General features: G+C 41.7%; 1 protein-coding gene across 2 annotated transcripts; it reads left to right on the plus strand.

Annotated features, from left to right (window-relative positions):
• Window positions 1–12,140: 12,140 nt before the first annotated feature.
• stc2b (stanniocalcin 2b) lies at window positions 12,141–19,976 on the plus strand. 2 transcript variants are annotated; one of them, XM_015349344.2, is made up of 4 exons: window positions 12,141–12,527; window positions 16,401–16,543; window positions 17,533–17,744; window positions 19,636–19,976. In XM_015349344.2, the coding sequence occupies exons 1-4, from the start codon at window positions 12,386–12,388 to the stop codon at window positions 19,907–19,909; spliced, it is 771 nt and encodes a 256-aa protein (XP_015204830.1). In that variant the 5' UTR covers window positions 12,141–12,385; the 3' UTR covers window positions 19,910–19,976. The 2 variants fall into 2 exon arrangements, with proteins under 2 accessions (XP_015204830.1, XP_006631778.1); XM_006631715.3 differs by having other exon boundaries at window positions 12,143–12,527; window positions 19,498–19,976.
• The last annotated feature ends 6,793 nt before the right edge of the window (window positions 19,977–26,769 follow it).

Genomic DNA, 26,769 nt, shown 5'->3' on the forward strand with positions numbered 1-26,769 from the left:
CACATTCCTGGCATTTTTTTTAGCAGGATCACCGCTCTTGAAGTTATTTTTTTTATCTGTCATAACACATCACACGGTCCCCTGCAAGCCATCTTAATTCCTGAAAATATGCAGCACACTTCAAAACAGACATCTTCTATAGGATTTAATATTTTTACATTAAATTACTTGTAAGTATGCTAGTGTGTTATCCTCTGGCCCTGAGGGCTCTTTCATACAAAGACAGGCTTCTGAAGCAGCTAATATGACACTAACCCAGGCAGCGTACGTGTAACTATAAGCACCAGTTTGAATGCGCAGGTTGGAGCGTGTTTGTGGCACACCTTGACGTATCATCTGTGTCAGTACCTATTGGTGAACACAGACTGAATTGGCTCAGGCAGTGAGAACTGCTATATATTAAACCATTTGTCTCTGTAGAAAAACAAATACCCTGGCATGGCGTGTGCTTTTACTTTCAGAACAGGTGTTTCTTGGTCTGTAATTATCCGGATGAGTTGTGTGTTGTGGCATTAATTTTATCCATCATCCACCTGATACTGTGGTGTATTTGGCACATAAGGAGAATTTTCTACATGTCCTAGATTAATGGTGGTAATCTTCGCAAATCAAAAGGGCTGAATGTTTCATTTCAACGTTAATTAATTTCAATGATCACCCCGACTTTTTTTCCAATACGGGACAACAGTGATCATTAAGGGGAGTTAGCGTGTTAGTGTGTCTCTCCGCTGAGGGATCACATGGGCAGGCTGTATACCTCACAGGACTGAGGGAACAGGACAGGGATCAGGTACACATGGGATTTACATCATCCCCCAGTGAAGCTGTGAATCAATCACCATGAAGGAAGGTATGTTTTCCCATAGCTGTTAAACAAAAGGCATGCAATCCGATATCCTCTCTGGCAAGGTGGAAGACTGTGACAAAAGGCTCATGGGAGATTTTATCCCTCCTCTTCCAAATCCCACGGCACAGATACAGAGGAGAAGCACACTCATACTTCAATACCTGCAGAATCATGTCCTGCTAAAAAACCTGCATCCACTAGGCCAGGCTACCAGAAAACTGAGGAGAGAAAACAAGACATGGACACACAACTACTGGTGAATAGCACATCAGCAAAGTCATTCTTTTGGCTAGTGTCACTTTTGTTGGCAGTTGAACAAGAAACGCAAGAATGCATTCACTGATTCTGTCTTCTTTCCTGAATTAGGGTCAGTCATATATGTCTTAGGTGCTTGGAGTGATCTAATTTTGAAATGTGTGCACGCACAAAAAACCTCAAACATTTTAATTCCGCATGTCAAAATGGGCAACAATTTATTTCGTTTCAGAATTTCTCAGTATCAGGCTTTGCAAATGCACCTTCATTGCATCTACAGATTTAGATAAGTTTGCAATATACCCCATTTTATGAAGTGCCAACTTTGTTAAGAGAGCTCACCTTTATTCATTTAATGCAATAAAGAAGGCAGAGATGTCGCTTTGCTCTTTCAAAGGAGCATAGAAGACCATGCAGGTCATGAACATAAACTATAGATACAAAATGGGAAACACAGATCTTCTAAGTTACTTGTGAGAAAGATGTAGGTGTTTATGTTGACATGTCACTTAAATTTTCTCGACAATGTGGGAAAGCAATAAAAAGGCAAAGAAAATGTGAGGATATATAGTCAATATAGCTAATACTGTAGAATTAAGGGATGATGTATGAAAATTATATAATGTATGAAGATGGGCATGTACTCTTTTTTTAAAAGCTAGGAAAAGGAGGCATTTCTTTACACAAAGCATTGTGGGACTATGGAACAAGCTGCACGGCCATGTTCAAGTCAAGTCAAGTTCTTGTTCAAGTCAATATCCTTGCTTCCTTCAAGGAACAGCTTACTGAGATGCTTGGATCAAATAGCCAGACAAGGGAAATGGACCAAATAGCCTACTTTCATTGAAAACCTTTCTTTATCTCCTTGTAACCAAAGTTGTTTTATTGCAGTTTTTGAAATCCCTTCTGCAGTATATGTACATATGGCTTCATCTCAAAGACTGCAATCCTGTAGCATTTCAACCTCCTCTCCTAGACGTTTCTGGGCAAATCACATGACCGTTGTTCACATGGGAAGAAGCATTTTCTACACAGAATTTACTTAGGCAAGATGGCTTTTTTCTCTGTCTTTTACAGTACGTGCACAGTTGCTACTGCTGTCCATTATGATGAAGCCTTTTGTCTGAACTAAGGCAAAATGTAGGTCACAGGGCAAAGAAAATTCACATAATTAACAAAAAAGAAACAAGCAAAGAGGTTTTAATGATTTGGTTTTCATGAATAATTTGGGTGTTTCTCAATCCTTTAGAATGCGTTATTCAACCCTAATGAAGTGGAACTGTGTCATCTTGCTGCCAGATCATTCTGGCCCTTCATGGAGGTAAATATAGTAACATAGGATCCAATGTTATGGGATCAAATGGAAACCAGCATGACCCAGAAATGCTTCAGTTGGCTCATTGAAATCTAAAACTTTCCTTACATAAGAAACCCTTTACCTAATTTATAGCTTTGCAATCTGATCATTTCATTGTGCCTTTGCTTCAAGTTTCACGCTGTCGTGGTAGATTTTGTTTTTGCTTTTGTTCTCAGTTGTTAACGTGTGTATGTATTCACATCCGGAAGAGATTTAAAAATGCAGTGCAGGGAAAATCAGATTTCTTCCTGCACAGGACATTTAACAAGCATCAGTGGTTAAAAGAGGAATTTAATTTTCCTCTGATGTTCTTGGAGTGTGCTATGTTCAAGCCAGACTAACATCATTTGAAGGAGGAATTTATCCAAGTGGTCTGTCTTAAAAGAAATGTAAAAGATTGTGAAAACCTCAGAAAAGAGTAAATTGTCCATGGACAGAAAAATTGCTGGTTCGTTCACATCTTTTCAAAAGTAATATGGAGAGTTCTGGCTCAGTCAGGATAGCCCATAAATGTGTTTTTTAGACATCAGGTGAGCTTAGGTCTTTAAATATACAGCTAACTTGAAAAACTGCAACCCACTATGGACGTTTATTTATACTGTATATTTGCTTTAATTTTGTGATTTATTTTAATTTTTGCGCAATTTCTGAGTCAAAGCATTGTGTGCTTTGTCATTTCATGCTTGTTTCTTTCCTAGCAGCAACTACAAACACACACACGCCTTAAGTGATCTCTCAGAGGTAACCTCCAGTCTAATTCTTATGTCTAATTCTTCCTGTGACCTTTTCAGTTCGGGGAAGACATCAGGATTATCCAGCTGTCTCCCAGAATTTAAGAATAATATAGCCATGGGCTGTTGCAGATAGTCCAGAGATGTGAGACCTTTCTTGCTATTTGCATGTCTGTTCAATGCCAGAAAAGATTAAATTTAAATTTGGCGAGTGATAAGCCGTGAAAATACTGCCTGTGGAATGAGATTTAACAAGTTACTTATAAAGCCACGCTGGAAGTCGTAAGCAAACTAGAATTTTCTTCTGCTTTCTCTATTGATTAGGAGCTCTTTAGTTAGAAATTGGGTTTTGTTGTGCTAACATAGGACAGCATGAAGTCACAGTGGAGAGCATAGCCACCCTGCCCCACTGGAGCCCAGGGTGCTATCTGTGTGGAGTTTAATGTTCTCCCCATGTTTGCATGGGTTTCCTTTGCGTGCTCATGTTTCCTCCCAAAGATATACTGGCATGTTAACTGGCTACTTGAAAAACTGGCTCTGGTGAGAGCATGTGTGTGTCCTGCTATGGACTTGTGTCCTGCCCAAGGTGTATCCTGCCTTGTGCCCATTGCTTGCAGGGTTAGGCTCTGGCTCCCCAGCAACCCTGTAACCCTGCAGTTAGAAAATTGATGGATGGAGGTACTAACAGACCTTATCCACGTACATAATGTAAAGTACAAAAGTCTAAACTGTCTATAGTTACACCTCTCTGTCTTCAGGTGTAACAGTAATTGACTTCGAAAATCTTTCATCCCCACTATATTCTCACTCCCAAACAACGTCAAATAACTCTCTTCTCTCCTGTAACACTACTGTTCTGTATTCTTTGGTGGTGATGTTTGTCTGTTTGTTGTTGCATTGTTATGTTGGACCCTGCTATATAACACACCTCCCCTAGGGGATAATACAGCTTGAATTAAATTAAAAATCAGTGAAACATCGCATGAAGCAGGCCACGTTTTGAAGATGGTTCCAATAAATGTAGTAATATGCTTATTTATTATCAAAAGTGGTGGAGGACATACAGTCGCAATGAGCTTTGGGTTCACCATGTGCACACGTTTGAAGCAGCAGTCCATCTTAGTTGAATTATTTCAGATGTCTGATTCCTTTAACCAAAAAGGGGAAAAGGCGGGTTAAGACTACAGCTCTTCCTGTCCCTGTATCACTTTTGTAAGCTGTACAGCTGAAGCAAAAACTGACAAAAAATAAATGTGTAGTAACAGATTTGTCTTAAGAATGTTTCTGTTTATCTTTGGGACTAAATTGCTCAGTAGTGATGCACGTAATAGCCATTAGTGTAGGTGTCATATTATTCATTGATTTGTTTTTTTCAAATGAGGCATGCAAGCACTTGTTTAATAGTCATTCCAAAGTTATTTCCTCACTGCACCCCTTAGTGATCGCAGGCCTTCTTGTATTGAAGCTTTCAAAGCTTTGAAAAAAGACATTATAATGAAGGGGCAGAGGCAGAGAAACTATTAAGCCATGAGGCTGCCATCAGATCCATCCATCTTCTCGTGTCGCCATTAGGGTTTCTTATCAACTGAGGCGGGTGATGGGGGCTGAGCTACGGAGGAAATGAGGCCACTTCTGCAAAACATCATTTTCAGAAAAGTAGAGTCTGTTCTTCCCCTCACCACCTCTACAGGTCCAGCTCTTCCCCAGTTATTGAATACTTTGAAACCGGTTCCTGAACAATTCCAACACAGAGTTGAATTCCTAATGAACCTCATATGAAAAACAAATGAAATAAAATACCGAACTGCGAGGAGAAAGCTTTGTGTGTAAAAGGAGTGGCGAGTGGAACATGGGTGCACGCCTAATTCACACCTGGTTTTTCCTTTCAAAGCAGAGAAAACAACACGACTTGCCTCACGACATCATGGGGGAACAAATGTTCGGGAAAAGGCTGAAGCTGTCAGTGCAGGCATTCAACACAGCACGCAGACAGCACTGCAGGCTGCCATACTGCAGACCATGGCAGTATATCCTGATTGACATAAGCTGGCATACAGCATCCAATACTGTGCCTAAGACTAAGTGTTCTGACTACCCTTTTCATTTGAAAGTACAAATACATTGCTGTCCAGAATGTGTATAGATATACTATATGATGTCCATCCATCCACTTGCTAAACTGCTTCAACCAAGGCAGGTCAGATGGGGCGGTGCAGTGGCTCTGTGGCTAACGTTCTGTACCTGTGGCTGGAAGGCTTGTATCCTGCAGCCTGCAAAGAAATCCTACTCCGTTGGGCCCCTGAGCAAAGCCCTTAACCCCAACGTCTCCAGGGGTGCTATATAAATGGCTGACCCTGCGCTCTGACCCCTAGCTTCTCTCCCTGTCTGAGTGTCTCATGGAGAGCAAGTTGGGGTATGTGAAAAGACAAATTCCTAATGCAAGAAGTTGTATATGGCCAATAAAGTAATCTAATCTTATCCTGGCAAGCAATGGGCACAAGGCAGAATATGCCCTGGATAGGATGCCAGTCCATTGCAGGACACACAAAGACACAACCATGCACACACTCACACCAGAGGCTGGTTTTCCCAGAAGCCAATTCACCAGGTTGTGTTTGGACTATGGGAGAAAACCAGAACACCCGGAGGAAACATGCGAACTCCACACTGAGCACGCCCCAGGAATTGAACCAAGTGCCCCGGTGCTGTGCTAACCACTGTGCCATTGTGCTGCCAAGATGTGATGTCATTTTGTCAAACATTATTCCAAGCAAACAAAGTACCTAAAGGAGCCGGAGAAGCAGTAACTATGCTGGGTTTTTGGTGGTAAGGGATTAAAATTGGTCCTCCCTGTCCTCCTAGTATATTTCTTCTCAAATTCTCCATTTTAGAGTGGATCAATAAAAGGTGGTTTCGTTTTTTCCTTAATAACACACTACAGACCCTACAGACAACTGAAATTTTTGTTGTCTTCCATTTTTATTCCTATCAATAATAAGCTTCCCTAACCTCTCAATGTTTGCCTTTTTTAGCTATTCTAATATTTATATATGAGTAGCATTGATTTACATATATGTTGGCGCAGTAGTTAACATTGCTGCCTCACAGCACTGGGGTCCTGGGTTCAATCCTGGACCTGGGCTGCTGTCTGTGTGGAGTTTACATGTTCTTCCTTTATTCTTGTGGGTTTCCTCCCACAGTCCAAAGACACACTGTTAGGTTAACTGGCTGCTGTAAAATTGGCCCTGGTGTGACACTGTGCCCTGCGATGGACTAGTGTAGGGTCCAGCTCCCCTGTAACTCTGTACTCGATAAAGTGGTTACAAAGTGGTTGGATGGATTTACAAGTCTGCACAGGAAACAAAGACATTAGGGGTACAGGCTACCAAAGGACTGCATGAGGGAAGTTCTGTTTTCTGTATTTCACAAACAGAAGTGAGGGGCAGCACAATCTTTTCGCAAACTACTATAGTCAGAACATTCTTGCCACATTTCTGGGAAATATCAAATTCATGGAAGGATTTCCAAGCCAATAAAAGAAAAAGGTACTGAGTCCAAAATAAACAGAAAAAGGAGATGAAAAAAGCTAATAAAAAGAGGGGTATTTCTGGAGCTTAAGCTTTGAAAATATCTAGATTTACCTGCATGTCACTAATGTGTGTCTTCAATAATACCCGCTAAAACCAGTCTTCAGTTTTTCCTGCTTGTCTCCAGTGAGGCTGATCCTGATCTGGATGGTTTTACATATTAATTCTCACGTCCACAAATGTTCTGATTTGTTGAATTTGCGTGACCAGACAATGCCTCTGATAAATAAGGCTGTTAATGTATCTTTCATCCATTTTCTTAACAATTCATTCAGTTCAGGGTCATGGGGAAGCCGGAGCCTATCCCAGCAAGCAACGGGAGCAAGGCAGGGTAAACCCTGGATGGGACACCAGTCCATCACAGGGCACACACAGACAGACACACTCACACCAGGGCCAGTTTTCCGAGAAACCAATTAATGTCCTTGAACTAAGGGAAGAGACCAGAAAACCTGGAGGATACCCGTGCAAAGATGGGGAAAAAATACAAACTCCACACAGAGAACACCCTATGAACTGAACCCAGGGCCCAAGTGCTGTGAGACAGCTAACCCCTGCGCCACTGTGCCAACATAACCATATCTTAAAGCAAAAAAAATAATGATGCACATAGGTCATTTACATACTTCATTATTCATTTGTATTTCAATTTAGAATTCTGTCCTCTATAGTAGAAAAAAATGCATTTAAACTTTCGTTTCAGGTCAAATTTATTGCAGTTCTATATTAAAACCTGGCTGAGAGCTGTTTCACTTTCTCTTATAAAACATTGTCTTATAAAAAAAGCCTAATAATTAAATTTCAGGTAGCGACACCTGAAGAAGGCTCCGTAGCCGAAACATACCTTTTTTCTTTTCCTTTCAGCATGGAATAAATCTTTACCTGTTCCTAATAATTAAAACGTTGCGTATGGACATTGTTAAGATTCGTTTCAGAACTCCCTACAAGCATTGAAACAGCGGATAAAAACGAAGATTCTGAATAAGATCCTAAGAAAGCTTACAAACGAGAGGCTGTTAGTTCATCTAACCCATTTGGTAAGTTAACGGAAATCATAATATCAGCTTCAACGACACGGCTGTCGTTTTGCTCCACACTCCCACAACTCTTTGGGTTCACTCCTGCCTCCTGTTCACGGTTTTAAATGCACGTGCATGAAGTTTCTACCAGTTCCTCTGGCTCCTGTTTTGCTGTTCAATCTGCACACAAACGTTAACTGCGATGTAAAGCCTAGATTTTCCAAACTTTGTTGGTGGTTGTGTTCTTTGTGCACATTTTATCAGTAAAGCTCCCTTAAACGTATGATTTCGATCTCCCGTTTTCTTCGTTGTCCATTTAAGGGGCTGGCGAAAACGAAGAGGTACTCGACAATGCTACTGCCTGGTAAGAAAATTGAATATTATTTAAAAAATTACTATCGAAAATCAGGGGGAAAGGGGTCTTATTAGGGGTCGCAACAGCCACTTTACCTTAAAGTGACTGTTAAGATGTAACATGCGCTCGTTGCAGTTTATTCTCTCCATCGTTTGAGCGCCTTTCAACGTTCAATGTGCTAAAATCTCGCTTTTTGCTGAAAAGCGCCTTTTAAGCAGCAGCTTTCTAGTTCTTACTGATTGGTCCTTAGCGTGGGTGTGTTCTTATGGGCGTACATAACCGGGATCAATAACTTCCTAATTTAAGGAGAAAGGTACTTTCAGTGTGTTTACAGAAACGGGTTTTTGTACGAGACACTACGAGGCTGTGTACAGGAAAGTTTATCGCAAGGGTTACTTTAGTAGTAGTGGTATTGGCCTGTCCAGAATGAGTTTATTTTTGGCTAAGAAGACAAGAGTGTCTGTGACATATGTTCCAACTCCAAGAATGTTCCTAGAATGCAATTCAACACCACGCACCAGCTAGTTACCAAACACACAACATACGAAGTTTACATAGTTACTTGGTGTGAATTTTGTTATCATATACTGACACCACATATCTGATAATCACTGTTAACACAGTGAACACAGGCTAAAGTCAATCCGAAAATGATGGCAAAGTTTTCAAATAAAAAATGTTTCATAATATAGTGTTTCACAGTGGTGCTGTATACAATAAATCCATTTGGTTCATTATATTTTGTAGCTAAACAATTCGAAAGACATATTGTACTGCCTAAAAATAAAATGGTTTTTGAATTATGGGAATTACATGACAGTGGTTAATTATGAGTTGCAATGGTTAGTACCATCTGTTTCAGATTGCAATAAAAAATGCCAAGAGATAGATTGTTTTCAAAGTGCTGTCCAAATCACGATATTTTCTAAATGTTTGCATATAGCAGGGTAGTAAATCAAAAACATAAAGTAGGTCATATTAATTCTTGATTATTCCATGAAATTGAAAATGCTTTTGTATTATCCCTCTGTTCTTCTTATTTGTTGTCAAGGAAGTCCAAAACTCTTATACATGAATACAATTAGTAACCTATATAGTGAACAGCACTGGCAGCATTTAAACAAGTAGATTTTATCCCCTACCTTCTGATAACATTTATTCTATAAGGAATCTTTGGAAATGACAAACTTTGAGACAGGAAATGCAAGTTTGCATCTTTCATTCTTAATAGGATGACTTTTTGTGACAGAAAAACAGTTCCAGACTGCTTTTTTGACATAACATTATACATGCGATTCCTACAATGGAGACCGAAGTGGGCTCCCTTGTAGACCTAAAGCATGCTGAGATCCTTGGGGATTTAAAGACATTACATAAAAGTGTGCAATAATAATGATTTTTCATCTTATTAGTAAGTTTATTAATAGCAACCATAACATCAGAAATAGTAAGCGAAATATGTATGGTATTAATTTCCTACACAAGGTTTCCAACTGTTTGCACTTTGAACCACAACCCCCAAAATGGCCTGTGGTTCCAGTGATCACGTGATTACCCCGAATGAAAATCTAAAACAGCCCAAATTAAGCATGAGTGTGACTGTCAGCTCTCCAAACATGCCTTTGTGCAGCCTGTGCTGAATGGAGCAGCTGTCTCCAGTAAGATATGGCTGAGTGATGCAATGTCTGCCAAGCATTACTGCTCTTGCCCCCTTTTCTTTGTGAGCTTGGCAGCAACGGCTACTCGAATATAATGAAACACAGAGACCAGGCATCCTTCACATCAGGCTGCTCCAAAGACATACAGTAAAGAAGGACACATGCATTACTGTGTATGCAATCTCATGACCCTCTCGATTTAGGTTAGACGAGGAGCGCGATGGGCGATAGCTCAGCCAGCGACCTGAAGGGTCGTGCCCTGGCTGAAAAGCAGTGTCTGTGGTCTTGAAAACCTGTGATGCACCATTGTGCGTGAAAGACCCCTCGTCCTTTTACACCACATTACCTAATTAGCTTCTTGAGCCAAAGGCAGGACTATTTGTTTTCCCAATTCACTGAAATTTTAGGGGGGGGGACATGAAGAAGACTGATCGGCGAGAGAACTGAGATAAAAGAACATTTCATTACCAACCTGTCATTTCAAAGTCTCACCTTCGCTATTAAAAAGTTAAGTGACCCTTGTTTTCCCCAGCGGACAACTGCTGGCAAGATGCCCCATACATAGTAATTTAATTGGGTGGGCAACGTGCCCATGCTAAAAAATCGGGCCTATTGTTTTTTCATTAAATGTTCCCTCTACTTTTTGGATGTTTTATGTCACTTTAAAATGTTGAAAGAATGTTAGGAAATGTGTGCTTGGATTTCCTGGGTTTTTTTTTTAACTCGTTCGGTCTGCCACAAATAAGACAACACAGAATGTGTTGCACTGGACTTCATTTTTAACTATAGTGCATGACATTTAATTACAAATGTCCGATATTTCCGCAATGTTTTACAACTTCAAAGAATCTTCCGGGGCGAGACAAAAAGTGCAAAGCGTTGATTTTACCACCGACTTGAAACGGTGAATCGGGGGTACTGCGATTGCTGTTATAAAGATCCACATCAATTTGCCCACTGCTCGAGGTTTCAAAAGGGATGCGATTCACGTTTTTGCAAAACAGAATGTTCATGCTTCAGTTTCAAGCTAAACCTTCATTAAAAGCAAGTTTTGTATTTAAAAGTACACATTAAAGTACACGTGACCGGTATTTGAAGATGTTGTAGTAAAACGTGGAAATCGTGGGTTCTTCCAGTTAAGTGCCTGCCAAGCAGTTTCACTGACTACTTCAATGTAGGAGAGGGAGGGCTGGCAGCCTTAGTCCAATGAATTATTTTAGCAGAGACGGTTCTTGTCCGCTATTAGTGCAAAGAAACCTTGTAATTTACCTTCGCCAGTGACTGAAGCCACATTATTTAAATTATAGTGTTGACAAATAGTGGTACGCAGAATCTTAATGCGTATTTCTGACACGAGGTGCCAAAGCAAGCAATAGAAGAAGATTTATAAGATATAAGAAGATTTTTAGGATGTGAAATAATCGGCCAATTGCATTTATTTCCAGGGACCTCTGGCGACACGATTGTACGACGACCTCCCTTGTAAAAACTGTTTCAGTGAAACCTGCCCAGCATGTTATGTAGCTCGTGATGGGCGTCTATGGCATTATTACAGGGCATTTAATCGAGTCTGTTTTAAAGGCAATGCAATACCGCGTTAGCAATCGTGTAACAGGATTTTGTTAAAGATTAGTGATGTATGAAATCGAGTTTTTTTTTTTAATTCGTTTTAATGCGACTAATGAAACTATTGTCTTTTCTGATTGTTTCATCGACCTCGACCCCCATTCGCTAACCCCTGGGGGAAAAAAGCCTTTTGCTTTACACGAAGACACTGACACATCGCTGCCACAATGGTCTCTGACAAGTTTGCTTGTGTGAATGAAGTCTCAAGTTTGACATTCTAGTTTTGGTATAAAATGCCTACTGCGTCACATTACTGTATACTGATCTAGTCTCTGTTCATATAGTAGTATTATTGGTAATAAGTCCCAAAGGTGTTAGGTGTCGCGACTTCACACCGGGTAGCATGAATTGGTGAATAAAGAAATTAAAACGAGCATCACAAACATTCCAAAATTCTTGCGCTTTGCTCATGTGAGTCACGCTCAGCTCACATACAGCCTAATTTATATAGGAATGTATATATATATGCACTCTTTCTTTAAGACATTCAGCAGATCATCGAACGTTACGTAGTGAAGGGAGATGTTTCATGTCTAAATATTCGTAAAAGGTATAAAAAATCACAGTCTCTCGGAACACTTCCACAAAGTTTAGTTTATCCAAGGGGGGAAACTTTCGGTGTGACCACGCCCCTCAAACTTGGACGTGGATGTCTGCGCCTGTGATTGGTCGGGAGCCACGAATGACAACACCTGCTGAACTCCTTCATCAAAAATGACACCAGGGCTTTGCGAAAATATAGGCAGCATCCATCGCCTTTCCAGCACGCGTTCAGTACTTGCTTGAACAGCAAGCGTTAGACAATTGGCTGATCAATTCATAAGCGCTCCGAGAAACTGGCGCGCTGAAACACACACATACAATATAAAATAGAGCCCTCTTACTGGCTGCACTCTTTCATTCATTTAAAGTGCCGGTTTAAGAAAGTGAGGCTTTAAGGAGACCGGAAAATGATAGTAAAATGTGCGATAATTCTCCTGATTTTTGCAGTCTTCGAACAAGCGGTGGGGACGGATATTACTGATCATCACGAAAACCCGCAAGACAAACCAGCTATCCAGCAGAAAGGACGGCTTTCTCTGCAAAACACAGGTAGGTGAAATGCAGGGACGTGAGCTCCAGCCTGCTGTTCCGCCTGACTCACTCCGTAGACATTTGCTGATGAAATCTTCAACGACTGGAGCTGCCTGTACTGTACACACGTGCTCTGCTTTGATAGTAAATGAATGCTTTGTATTAATATTGAGGTTGCCTTTTTTTTTCCATTGCTTTATGAAGTGTCGACGGCTGCGTAAAATTATAGTGTTGATTCTGAGCACATTACTGGGAAAGAGGTGATATTCTATGCCCCAGCACGGCATTGTTCCAATTAAAAAAGGAAGTCGATACCTTGCACGAGCAAAGACATTCAATATCTTAGTAAACTATTAATAGCACTCCGCAAGGTAGGATAAGTAACATATGGAAACAGGTCCTAAAGGTATATTTAAGATATACATGTGCATATGTGCGAACTTGAACACAATTGCAGCACACAAATTAACGAGAGCGTTCAGTGTAAGCAGGCTGTGGCTATACGGCGTTAGTAACACGTAGCATGTTGGTGAAGTATCTGCCAAAATTCCAAGCTGGAAAAAATACTCTCATAAAAATGTTTAGCAGAAAAGATTATATTGGTTGCTTGGCATGCTTTGTTTAACATTCAACTGGTATGTGGGTGAGGTGTTTTAGCCGTGGCAAAGAGCGAAATGTAACTTTACGAACGTTTTAAAATAACGGTTCTTAGGAAGGATGGAAGAACTTAACCAGCGTGAATTAACGCGCCATGAGCAGCACACGAGGAGGAAAGCGTCTCCGGACCCGAAGATTTGATCCTTTGTACAGTATTATCATCACAGGTCCCCTTTTGTTGTGAGCAAACTGGACATCTTCCCGGGGGGAATATGTTTACGAGGAAATAAAGCAGAATTTAACCCTCGAAATAATGTCCTGTACATTTAGTTCTACACCCCCTCCCCCAACCCACACATACGCACACCACCACCTTCAAAAAAAAAAAAGACGCAGGTTTGCACATTACGATCCTTCACTCAATCACCCCACTGTGCAATTCAATGCACGTTTTGACCAGCTCGTGTGATCCAGGCACATTCTCGTCCGGATGCCAACACAAGCACAAGCGCCTCACTTTACCGGCGCACAACTTACAGCTCAAGCCTGTGTCTCCCCTCACAGAGGCTCTCTCTGTCAGCAACCAGGATTTCTCAAATCAAACAGCCGGCCCAAGAAATCTTTAATTAGCTTTGGCTGTTTTTTTTTTCTTTCTCCCCCTAGTCCTACCAACGAATGCACGTTTGTGAAATTGCCTTTTTTTCCCCAAAAACTAAAAAAAACGTACGACCTCCGCTTAGTACTGTACGAATCATAACCAGTTATATTTACACAGGTAGCCAAAGCGAACATAGATACAGAATAATACTCGTAAATTAAACCCATCTGCGGCAGAAATAATGGAGTGGATTTGGAGCCCATCATACAAGTACCTTTGGATACGGATCATTACATAGAAATAATTCATTGGAATCGCCTGACGGGCCTTGCCTGAAGCTCCCTGGTTTTAAAATGGTTAAGATCACGCTCCGTAGGTGGAGAGATACCATTACTGGTATCTTTCTCTAAACTGACCTTATTAATTCTTTCACTGCGGAGCCGGTACCGCAGTACGTGAAGAGACTGGGTTTGGAGACGCCCAGAACAGTAGTCCTTAAAGCGATATAAAAATCGACTTGATTACCATCAGACCGTGTTTTAGATTGCCCAAAAACTGCTACGCGCTCAAAACACAGTTTCGTGGTAAATTAACATCAACTTCACACATTCTTTTTAAATGAGAAGAATTTTAAAAAATGCCAAGGATAACTTTTTTAAAACGTGGGCCGGTACTGCAGTAGTTACAGTAGAGGTAATGCTTCTTTATATACTGTATACATATGCGTGCTAGATCATTTAGATATTTGTTTTTATATATATATAAATGCAGGCTGAGATAACGACGATAAACCGTTTCCACTAGATATAATACAATCTGCTGAGAATAGTGACTTATCAGAGGTACTGTAGCTTGTGTGTGCTCCTCTTTGAAAATGCAAATAAATACGTATTGTAGTCCAGGGTTGATATGGTAAGGAGGGATAACTTTATGCAGTTGTCTTCTCTTTGACCCACATAAGCTGTGCTGTTTCTGTGCCCTTCCCTAGGTTTACAAGGTCAATCGTGTAAGGATGTGTCTGTCTCCATTCATCACTTGTGTAAACTCAGAGCAGATGGTATTTCATCATGCAAGCATCCCAGTAAGCTTTCAGTACTTGAATGCCAATTTAAAAATAGATGCAATTCAGTCAGAGGGGCACCTCAAAGGTAAAAAGACATGTGCCTTATCAACCTCTCTCTGCCTCTGTCTCTTCTTCACAAATCCGGTAGAATCAGTGGAGCTGAAGCTGAAGCCCGAGTTTTCAAAAGTCTGGTGTCACCTGCTTCCCTCTCACCCACTGGTGTACAGTCTCTAAAAACCACACGCGTTGCGGAATAATGTCAGAAAGCCACAGAATATGTTTTGAGCCAAGGGAGAAAAGAATTGCGTAATTCCAACAATTATTTGTCAGAACGACACGGAACTTGAAGTTACACTCCTCTCTGGGTGTCACATCTTGCATCACGAATGGAAAATAATGTTTTTACTGATTGCAGTACACTGCATTCGAGCAATGCGCCTTTCTTACAGGAGTTTCTTCATTTTCCTTCAGAGCTACAGCCTACCAGTGTGTTTTTTTTTATTCTAATGGTCAGGTAAAGGTAGCCACAAGACACTCTGTAAAAGTGACTTAGTTTCATAGATTTATATAAGAGTATAACCATTTTGTAGGTTTCCTTACTGTAGCAATTTCATATTTAGAGCACTCATTGGGCGTGGAGTAATTGTATAGAGCATCGTCAGGAATGCCTGTTAGTTCTCTTAAGAAGTACATACTGCTATTCTAACAGACTTAAAGGGTTTTTATTTTATACATTATTAATCAAAACCTCGCCTCATATACCTGGTAATGCCACTTTCTTCTTCCTGTGATAGTCATCTGCTCTTTTACATACATTATACACTGATATCATAGCATTTTTTTATTGTTTCACATTGCTTGTGCTTGTGTCATTTTGCTGCAGGTGTTAACTGTCAGCGTATTAAAGGATAATTACATTAAGGCTTGGCTGCCGCTCTGGGAGATGTGCTGATGGCACCTCCCTAAATGTATGGCTGCATGATCACCATGCAATGATAAACCCTTTTCTTGCCAGTAAACCGTGAGGGTTTCAGCGAGAGGCACAGAGAGACCTGCCTCAGGTCTCTCTTTGAAGGACGAGTGACTTTCTTTACAGAGACAAACCTATCCTTTAACCCAATGAAGCGTTTTGCCATCCTGCTAAGCTCCGTGATTCGGTCTTTATAGGTTGTTGTACTGGAAACCCTCCCAGTGTCAAGACTCTATGCAGCTGAACAAAATGTCAGGTGTTCTAGAATTCCGCCTGCAGTGTTTTTGCAACACACAGGAATTCCTCAATGTCCTTGCAGAGGAAGATGTGGTTAGGAAGCAGCTCTAAATCACAGGCTGAGAATTGATTGCTGTCGAAAGGCCTTCTAATTTTCACTTGTCCCTATGAATCTTGTCACATAGTGCAGCACTTATAAAGATATATAACTGTGTATTTTCAAACAGTGCCCTTATCTATGTAATGTATTCCTTTTTTTCAGGAAGTCTCTACAGTGGGCCAAACCACCTTTTGAGATGTTCCTTTTGATTGTTGCTCTTTAAAAAAATGGTGCCAAGTCAATAGCCATTCAACAATGTTTTCATGTTCACTTGTATACTGAAATTGATTTTTTTGTGTGTCATCTCTTTTTTTTTTCCTGCCCAGCTGAAATCCAACATTGCCTAGTAAACGCTGGGGATGTAGGATGCGGCGTTTTTGAGTGTTTCGAAAACAACTCCTGCGAGATCAGGGGACTGCAGGAGATCTGCATGACATTCCTGCACAATGCGGGGAAGTTTGATTCGCAGGTAAAAACCTGACATGCGATTCAGCAAGCACTCTTTGGGACACAAATATTGTGACAAGAGTTTTGTACTCCAGAGGGCTGGTCCTCCAAACCTCGATGGGGCCAACAACTTCTCAGGCCTTTTACTCAGACCAAACGTACGGTAAAACACAAAGCAAAAGACAAAAGGGGAAGCTAAAGGAAAGTGTATATAAAACCAAGAGCAGGAGGCACATCTTTACACAAAGAATTGTGGGAGTGTGGAACAGGAAACCCAGCCTTGTGGTTGAGGCTGATACTTTGGCTTCCTTCAAGAAAAGGCTGAACAAGATCCTTAGATCAATATGTTATTAACAACCAAACATACCAAATGAGCACAACGAGCCTCCTCTCGCTCATGTGTAAGCTTTTTTTACCAGTAAAACAGGTTCTGCACCTCGTTTCAGGAGATTGGATGAAAAGCAGTACCCAGCAGTATTGCTGTAGCTTCCTGATCTGCACTCTCAAGACCACCAGTTCCTCAAGTTGCTTAATAGACAGCCCAGCTGCACATGAATCGATGAGGTTTCATATACAATAGCGAATTATCCCGAGCTGTTGGCTTGGGGAACAGGAGATACCTCTGCGTGGGCAAGATGCAAGAAAAATGCTGTGAAAAAAAGTAGCCCCTTACAGAACAGTAATATATATAACTTCACAGATGATGTATTGGGTAATAAGCTTTGGGGATTGGAGCCCTGGGCTCTCCTTGACTGATGTTTTTAAAGGTTTATTTTTGTCCTAGCCATTGCTAAAGGTCTCATTTTTATTTCTAGGAAAATGAGAACCAAAAGAGCATGTCACTTCTCCTGCTATTAGTGTTTTACTACCTTAGATGGCTTTGAAACAGCTCCAGCCAGCCTCTGTCTGGGACACAGCCAGGGGTTAGCCATTGCTGTACGTAGCCAGTGGTTATCCAAGGGGTTGGTGATCCATTGCTCTGCAGGCCAATGTAGTGTTCTTCTTTGACAGGGTAAATCCTTCATCAAAGACGCTCTGAAGTGTATGGCTCACGGGCTGAGGCACAGGTTCAGCTGCATCAGCCGCAAGTGTCCAGCCATCAAGGACATGGTGTTTCAGCTGCAGAGAGAGTGCTACATCAAGCACAACCTCTGCTCCGCGGCCAAGGACAACGTCAACGTCATGGTGGAGATGATCCATTTCCAGGACCTGTTTCCCAAAGGGTAGGTGCTGCCGCCCGAGCTTCGATACGACCTGCAGCCAGCCCTGCCAAAGGCATAGCACAGAAAGGGGGAGCCCCCCTGGACTGCCCGAGAAAAACACATAACCCCCCCCCAAGACAAGTACAAGCATGGCTGCCCTCATTCAGTAATCATCAGAGCATGGCTTTCAGTTTGTTACTATTGTGTGTGACGTATTGTTCTTATCGCTTATTATTATACTGATTATAGGGCAGCACAGTGGAGCAGTGGTTAGCATTGCTGCCTCGCAGTGCTGGGGTTCTGGGTTCAGTTCCAGATCTGGGGTGCTGTCTGCATGGAGTTTGCAGGTTCTGTTTGAGTGGGTTTCCTCCGGGTGCCCCCGGTTACTTCCCAGAGTCCAAAGTCCACGGTCCAAAGACACACTGGTGGGTTAAGTGGCCCTGGTGTGAGTGTGTGCCCTGCGATGGACTGGTGGAAACTGGTGTGTTTGCATGTGCCTGCCTTGCGGTGAAATAGAAGTGGTGTTTGAGACATTTTAAAGTAGGGAAGGGGTTCCCAGGTGAAAATATTAGCTTGAAAATGGGTTATCCATTTAGAAGAGGAGCTGGTAGCACAACACCGAGCCAAACTAAAAGCACTCCAGTCCAGTGTCATTTACCGTGAGCCTGGCTGTTCTGAGAACTGTGTCTTTTCCCGAATTTGGGCTCATCATGCCAGAAACAAACCCGTATTATAGCATATGAAGAGTAGCATTGGAGCTCAGAGTTACAGTTTGTCAAACATTGTGCTCTTCTAAAAGCCTTTGACCTTTGTTTTTAAGAAAGCTGCCAATTAAACATGGCCCCACATGGCATTTTTGATGTTATTAAGAGCTTGTGGTTGCTCATTCACTACTAAAACTGTCTGGCGAAGAGCACATTACCCTTTATTTGCCGTCAAAACAATGCTCAAGTTCACTGACTCCCAAGGATCAATTAATCTTCCGCAGCCAAATTTAGAAACAGCGCAGAGCAGATAGAAGCATGAGTGTCAGGGTGATCGAGGGAAATTTATTTCACCAACAAAAAAACACCCTCAAGGCACTGAAAGCAGTCTGAAACTGAAAGACAAATGCTGTCAAAAGAAAATAAGTTTGGATTGCCAGAGCATGGCTTTGAAATGTTTTCTGAAGCCTAGGCAAAGTGTAACCGATCCTTCCAACTGAAACTGCAGGCAGCACTCCAAGTTAAATTAATCTGTTTTTTCTGCTACTTTACAGTTGTTATCCAATGGACAATTTATTTTTCTAATTTGGTACACCCTTTCCCCTGATCTTTCTTTTGTTTTTCTAAAATTGAGTCCTGATATGTGAGGCTCAGAACAGAAACTTTACCACTAGTCTCGGGGTCATGCAGTGGTGCATAGTTTCTTTTTGTAATTTTATGACTGTTTAAGACCTGTATACCATTCAGGGTGAACCCTGCCTTGCACCTGTTGCTTGCCAGGATAGGCTCTGGCTCCGCTATGGCTCCGTATTGGATGAAGCCGTTAGAAAATGGATGTTAAAGAAGTCATATCATGACAGTATTGTGTCACACTGTCACATTTTGACAGTCTGTTGCAGAGTTTCCAGAGGGTCGAGTTGAGTTTTTGCACCACTGACTGTGTCATACTGTGTTGAAAAGATGGACGAGGGGGGGTTGAGGCATCTGGTCTGCCTCAGACGTCAGTATAACGTTTCCTCCTTCTCCCTGCCATAACCGCGGCCTGTCTTCTCCGCCTGTCCCGGCTGCAGGCCCTACGTGGAGCTGGTGAACATCCTGCTGAGCTGCGGGGAGGAGGTGAAGGAGGCGATAACGCGCAGCGTGCGCCTGCAGTGCGAGCTGAACTGGGGCGCGCTGTGCGACAGCCTCAGTTTCTGCTCCTTCTCCAGGCAAGAGGAGCACGCCTCCCAACTGACCCCGGCGCCCGAGCCCCGGAAACAAGGGGACCCCCCGCACCGCGCCCCTGCCGCTGACCCGGCTCAGCCGCCCCCCGAAAGCGAACGGGACCACCCCCGGACCTCGAGGCAAGGAGAGAGAGAGAAGGGGGGCAAGGCCCACGCCGGACCCCAGCCCCGAAGTCGCGGCCAGGGCTCGCGGCGCTCCAGCATCGAGGCGGACAAGGCTGAGCAAGACGAGCCCGAGACCACAGACATCCGGAGGTGAAAGAGCCGCGTGGTCCAGCCGAACTTTCTCTGAATCAATAAAATCAGCAGAAAACCTGAGAGAGAGAGAGAGAGCTCCCACTGTCTCATCCATAGTCATTCCAACACTCCTAAACCATAACCTTCCCAGGGTATGTGTGGTGCAGTGCATTGTCTTCCTAAAAGGCCAGATTGTTGTTATTATTATTTTATTTTACTCCAGGCATAGCGGTTCAAATTCCTCATTTCCTGGCTGAACTTAGTTTAAAGCCTTTTTTAATTGCTATTTATTTCCCTCTGTACCTTTTTAACACAATATATATAGTTTCTTCTGTGATAACGCTACAGATAATGACATACTTAACAGGATAGGAAATAATGGATTGTAGATATGTAACATATATTGAATAGCTTAAGCTGAATATTTGTTTGCTTTATAGTTCTATTTTACTTGATAATTAAATACCAACTGTAGAGGATTGAAGTCCAGTTCTGGCACATATGATATATAATCCATAAGGGGTTATGGCTTTGCTAAAGAACATTTTTCACATGTAAATGACCTATCACCATGGTTTCCCCTCTATCTACAGAAGAATCTCTGTGTTTTTGTTTTTCCCCAGTGTAATTAAAGACAGATTTGAGGTACGCTTAGTTTTTCCTGCACTCTAGAAGTTTTTTTTTTTGTGACATCCAATTAGAAATGCATTGTAAAATCAAATCCATTAATGTGCCCATTAATCCCCTCTGTCGATTGAGATGTTATTGTGAAGCGTGTTCAGGCACACACACCTAGAGTAGTGACAAAGAAAATCTGTCTCGCAAGATCAGGACTTCTCAAATAAATTCAGCGAGTTCCTCACGAAGACAAGCTCGGGGCCTGTCCTAAACAAATGATCCAGTTTTGTCGTTACTCTATTCCAGGAAACTTCAGACATGTCGATCAAAATGGTCTACCAGAACCACTGTCTGCCCGAGCATCTGATAATACTGTCTTCCTACAGAATTATGTCATGCCAGTATCAGAAAGATGACATTCAGAATACATAGCCCAGCTGTACATCTATGCCGTCTTTCCTGATAATCATTGGTGCTTTCTAACTTTTAAGCTACTAGTCGTTTTTTTTTTCAGACTGTTCTACCTACCACCTCTCCCCCTTGCCCCTAATCCTGCTCTTTCCCAAGCCCAGAATAAATCATTTCGAGACGTTTTTTGCAGTTCGTATCCAGGCCTGCATAAAGTAAAATGACCCATCGTGCACATTCTGGAATTGGGTTATGTCCACATGAGTTGCTGTTTGAGTATTATTATTGAAAATGTTATATTTACCAAGGCCATTCCAAGAATTCCACTGGTAGCCTGCCAGCAGGGCTCCACAGAGACTGTGTTTCACAGTGTGTGAGTAGAGGGCTGTTTTCTCTTGTAGCTCTATAAAGACATACTGCCTCTGTATGTGATACACTTTTTATGTTAAGATTTAAGACCTCAAGAGTACAGATGGCTTCCTCTGCACTGCGGACTTTTCAGTCATGACACATTTTCAGCATTGCTCTGCTCGAGACATCCTCGCTGCACAAAAACCCTCAAGCTGACACCAAGGAAGAACTCGAGTCAAGTTTGACAGGGAAGGAGCATGGTAACATGATTGTATCCTTCGCCACGACTACAAATGCAGCTGTTTTGCAGGTTGCAGTATTGTTGGAATGGTACATCAATTATTTCATTCAGCTCGTGAAGCAAACCAGAGATTTTTGTGTGAATTTCAGTTCACCTGTCGCAACCGGCATATTCTTTTCACGTTAATGAAAAAAAAACGATTTCAATGTCCAATTGAACTGCATTAAAAATACACGTCTTTTAATATTTCTTGGCTTTGTAACAGCAGAATTCTCCAAGTGGCAGTCTGTCTTTTCTACCAGTTAAAATGCATGTCCGGTAACATCCAGAAAATGGCACGAGTTACCAAAGCCAATCACCTCAGATTGATCGCTAAGAAATTTGTGTGTAAAGTTTGTTTAGACAAAAAAATGTATCTTGATTTCATTAAAAACTAATTCTTTTGTGGGTATTTTTAACAACTGTTTGTGAAGGTTGGTTTATGTGTTTGTCTACTGATTCCTTATATTCTATTTTGTAAATATTATACATTTCTATTTATTTTAGCTCCTTTTTATTAGGTATATATTTCATTTGAATTGCGGCCTTCCTGACACCTCCTTTTACCTGTGTTGTATATATTCATGCCACTAGTGAGGTTTGTTATGCAACTTATAATTTTATACAGTTCTATGATTTTATTGACAGTGGTGTTTTGCATTATTTATTAAACTATTTCTTAATGTCTTACAAAGCTTAGTGTTTTTGTTTAATGAAATAAACTGTGTGTGTTAGCCTCTCATTGAACATCATTTTGTGCCAAACAGAAATTCTACACATGAGTATTGATGCATCAGTGTTCATCTATTAATATTGCTCAGACCATCCTAATAAGACACACCATGTGGGAATTTTCAACAAAATCTTAATAATTACAGCTTAAAATACCAGCAACACTATGAGTGGAGCCATTTTTGCCAAGATTTTTCAAATGAAGAGCAGGGGGCATCCTTACCTATAATTCAAGCACTGAAGTCCAACCTTTCAAAATTGCTTTGAGAAGAAAAGGTGTTCCAAAAGCTTGTGGTATTCAGTTGTTCCATTAGCTTGTACAGATGTATTATGGGAATTTGAATATGCATCATGAAAAAAAGTTACAAAAGAAGGGGAGATCATTTGTCACATCCAAGCACTGGTAGCTAGCTGATCTGGTAATCTCAGCCAGGTGCTTCTGGAATCTTGAGGATATATGCTTTAATTCAGACTCCAGCTTCTTCAATACTGCCACAACGCTTCATGTACAGAAGTACCTTCTTGTCCTTATAAACAGTTTTCTCAGTTTCCTCTTCTGTACCGAGCGCTGTCTCTGTGTCGTTGTGGATTCTGAATACTGATTCTGAATACTCTGAATTGGTCTTGTAGTCTCCCTGATGATGTTCACTTCCCTGATGATGCCCCAATACCCATAATATCCATTTACAGCCATGGATACTCTCGATTGACAGTGCCTTGACACCTGCACTTGACTCTGTAACACAATGCTGAACATTATTGCACAAACAAAACATTGCACAACTTGCACACAGGCCTGGGTGAGAACTGGGGGCATTAAAACGTATGAAGGGTTTGCATCTAGTTTTTCTAGGGTTTTGTTAAGTAATTAACAAGTACCTTGAAGACCTGCAGCCCTCTCCCTCATACTCTGTACCACACTGTAGATGTGGCTTCGGCTCAGGCGATCTCCAAAAACTCTACCCCAATCCCCACCTCACCCCCCCCCCCCTCCTCTGTATGGATTACGAAACGCCCATAAAGCTGTCACAGGCTCGTCAGCCGTTGTGTTGTTGCGGGTAGGAGTATCGGGCTACATTACAGTATCTTCTGTGAGAGCACTGGGAAATCAGTGAGCTGCCACATGGCTGTGCCAGAGCTCCAGGCTGTAAATAACCTCCCCTGGGCGGGGGGCTGTTGCCCCTACTCCGTGCTCACTGTCTGGCCTTGGCTGAGGTGGGGTGGGTGGATATCAGCCAGCTGAGAAAACCAGCTCCTTTGCTGTCCTGGGACCAGTCAGTCCCAGCCAGACAACTGCTGCTGTGCTCTCACCTCTGGCTCTGAAGCAAGCAGGGTAACCTGACCTGCTCTGGGCCTCGGCCAGTCAGCTTGCCCTCTGGGTTACTACTGTTACTTTCTCTGTTGCTGTAATATTCTCTTCCCCTTCTACCCTTACTATCGCTGCCACTGGTATCGTGTCTATCCTACAACCACTTCAGTGACTGAACGACAGGATCTACACAGACCAGGGCTTCGGTTAAATAATGTTCCCAGAGTCAAAGGCTCAACGTTTTTACAAGGGCTTTTGCTCAGGGTCACTCAGGATGTTCTGAATCGTCACTGCAGAGACAGCAGATGATCCCAGTACCACAGACAACAATATTGTCCCTATCATAATCTGGTTATGCCATACTGCACAAATGTCATAGTATTCTTGGGGTTTTTATTATCCCATACATACATATGGAGTCTCAATCTGATTTTTTTTTTGTCCTGAGAAGCAGCTGTAGGTTCATTTGGTCCAGACAAACCCCAGTTACACCATGGCAACAATTAATGAAAATTTCTCGATACGTCTGGCTTTACATTTCTGGATTTGTGGGATAATCGGCTGATCGTGTGACCAAAGACGTCATCCCCATCATACACCAAAAGGCTGTGGAATTGGAGGTGGCGTTTAGCATGTTGAGGGGTCATTTATAGCCTAGTCAGCTAGTGATGGGAGGAAATTTGGGATTTGTCATTCTTTATGAAGTTTCATTATGAACCCAAAGATGTATTTTAGATTTACTGCACTGGGATAGGTAGTTCAAGACACCATACAAAGAGACACCGGTGTCTGTTCCTACATCGCTTAAAGAGATCAAACAAGAGACCCCTTTAAAACGGTGTTGTAAGGAGAAAGAAATATTCCCAAAATTATGACTGTCTGGGTGCAAGAAGATAACCCTAAACCTGAAAATGGAAGGACTCACAACCTAATTTCAAATTTACCCTTGATTTTGCATGCATGTACCGAGAAAACCTGTAAACTACTTGTTCAAAGGCTTGACTGTATTACCTTGTCAGATCGAAAAGAAATAATTGTGAAATCCTTTAGCGTGCAAAAATCAGAAATTCAGAAGATCCTGGGTCTATGACTCAAATATAAAGCGTTTCTGTGTTCGAGGTCTGTTAAGATATTTTTATTCGCAACTGGGCTGGAGATGACTGATCTTTTCAAAGAAAAATATATTTTCACTTTCCACATTTAAATAAACCAACAGCTTGCGATATTCATTTGTAACAAAGTTATAGAAAAGACGGTGGCGACCACTTAAAGAAAATTGGATAGTGCCCTCTAGCGGTCAGACTGCCAACAGTGTGAATTCACCAAGCAAAAACTGGAGCATTGTACGGTGTGTGCTTCCCACCTTTTACGAAAGCCTGTTTGATATACTGCAAATTGTACTAAAAATCTTTTATGCTTGTTGTCACAAAGAAATCGATTTAATTCAGAAATAAATTTGGGAATTGTAAACCGTGTAATACTATTACAGTTACTAATCTTAAAATTAAATAATTTAAAAATGCTGTATGCAGGCCTATACAAACTCCCACATTCGTGTTGATGGATTCCAATTACGATAGTGCTATACCATGATATAAAATGTGAAACTGAAAATGTTATTGCTACTAATGTGGCGATAAAAAGGATATTGTTTCAACAACTATCGAAAAACACTTCACAGAAACATTTATTTACAAGTCCACACTGCGTACCCGTGCTGTACGATTTTTAATTCAATAACAACATGGGTGTACAAAGTGTGAGGTGGAAATCTTGATCTGCAGAGTTTCAATTAAAACAGCAACAACAAAACAACTGGCACAAAAACCAGACAGCACAGACCTTTGTTTTAACTCGCCATTAACGTCAGCATCATTCAAATTATGTTCTTGTTCCCAAAAAGAATAATTTAAAGCGTCTCTTGAACACCTCTTCTTTCACGGATTTTTTGTTCGTCAATTAGGGAAATGAAAGAACGCAAACATCAGCCGGGTTATCTAGTAGACAAGACCCGTAACGCACTCAAAAGGATATTCAACGCCAGTTTTCCCTTGACCTTTCACAAGACATTGGATGATTGCCAGTTATTGCGAAACCTCCGAATCGTGGCGCGGTGGGATCAGGTCCACGGAGAAATGGCAACCCGGAGTGGACGTCCCACAGACTTTGCAAGTGGGCGTGAGTAGAGCCTGGGGAATTCTTGAAGTAAGACCCCAGTGGATGTGGGTCCTCCTCAGTATCCGCAGTGAGATACAATGTTCCGCATCATAGCTCCATGTCTATGTAGGACACTATGTATTCTCTCCTGTTAAATATGGCTATCGCGCTGTTAACGGACCGCCTTACTGATAACTCCCTTTCTTCAGTGCAAAAAGCACACGGAACTGCATCGAGAGTGCGGGACATGGAGGGTGACTTCAAGTGACCAACCTGGAAATCATCCAAGGCAGGACTAATAGACTGGGGATCCACGCCGGGATCGGTTTTCTGGATCCGCATGCAAATAAAATATTTTTGAAAATAAAACCAGGAGAATTCAAACCCCTCTTTAAAGTCATGCGACGTACACAACACCCGTCGGCTGACTTTTGCTCACGCGTGCTTTGCCTCCTGGTGCTCATCGTCAATCGTTTTACGCAAACGCAAAGCCATTTTTTTTAAAGTGGCATGTCACCCAGTGATCGCGTATTTGGCAAAGGAAATAAAAAAAGACTTTCATTTCCTTTTATCCCCTTATCACAATCTTATATAAAAAAGAAATAAGCCATTAGAATAACAATGAGATCCAGGCACACGGCGTAGCTCTTCAACATCTGATTAGACGCATGGTCCCCAAGAAGTCATCCGTAGACACATGTGGGATGAATTAACTGGATCACCGATCTGTTTTTACATATGGTATCATTTTGCATTCAATATCAGGTCCTCATTTAGATGGAACACAATTCGGAGATCGAAATATACAGAAACTCAAGCAGAAACAGCGTTATACAAAAGCTTGCCTGGTAACATTTTATTTTCGTGGGGACTTCTATACTGCTCGTGTACATGAGGGAAAAGAGATTTAAAACGAATGTTTTGGCGTGGGTGCGCACACACGCACGATACAATACAAGCTTCCTCTACAATACAATTATTACACACACCAGGTATGGAGTGTATAATACCGTTTAGAGTTCGGACA

This window comes from Lepisosteus oculatus, chromosome 11 (assembly GCF_040954835.1).
Source record: "Lepisosteus oculatus isolate fLepOcu1 chromosome 11, fLepOcu1.hap2, whole genome shotgun sequence".
NCBI classification, from domain to species: domain Eukaryota; kingdom Metazoa; phylum Chordata; class Actinopteri; order Semionotiformes; family Lepisosteidae; genus Lepisosteus; species Lepisosteus oculatus.

Excerpts from the sequence above, each read along its gene's own strand:
- stc2b (XM_006631715.3), top strand. The coding sequence starts at position 12,386 with ATGATAGTAAAATGTGCGATAATTCTCCTGATTTTTGCAGTCTTCGAA. Across the intron at positions 16,544-17,532 it reads CGGGGAAGTTTGATTCGCAG|GGTAAATCCTTCATCAAAGA; the intron begins GTAAAAACCTGA and ends CTTCTTTGACAG. Across the intron at positions 17,745-19,497 it reads CAGGACCTGTTTCCCAAAGG|GCCCTACGTGGAGCTGGTGA; the intron begins GTAGGTGCTGCC and ends TCCCGGCTGCAG.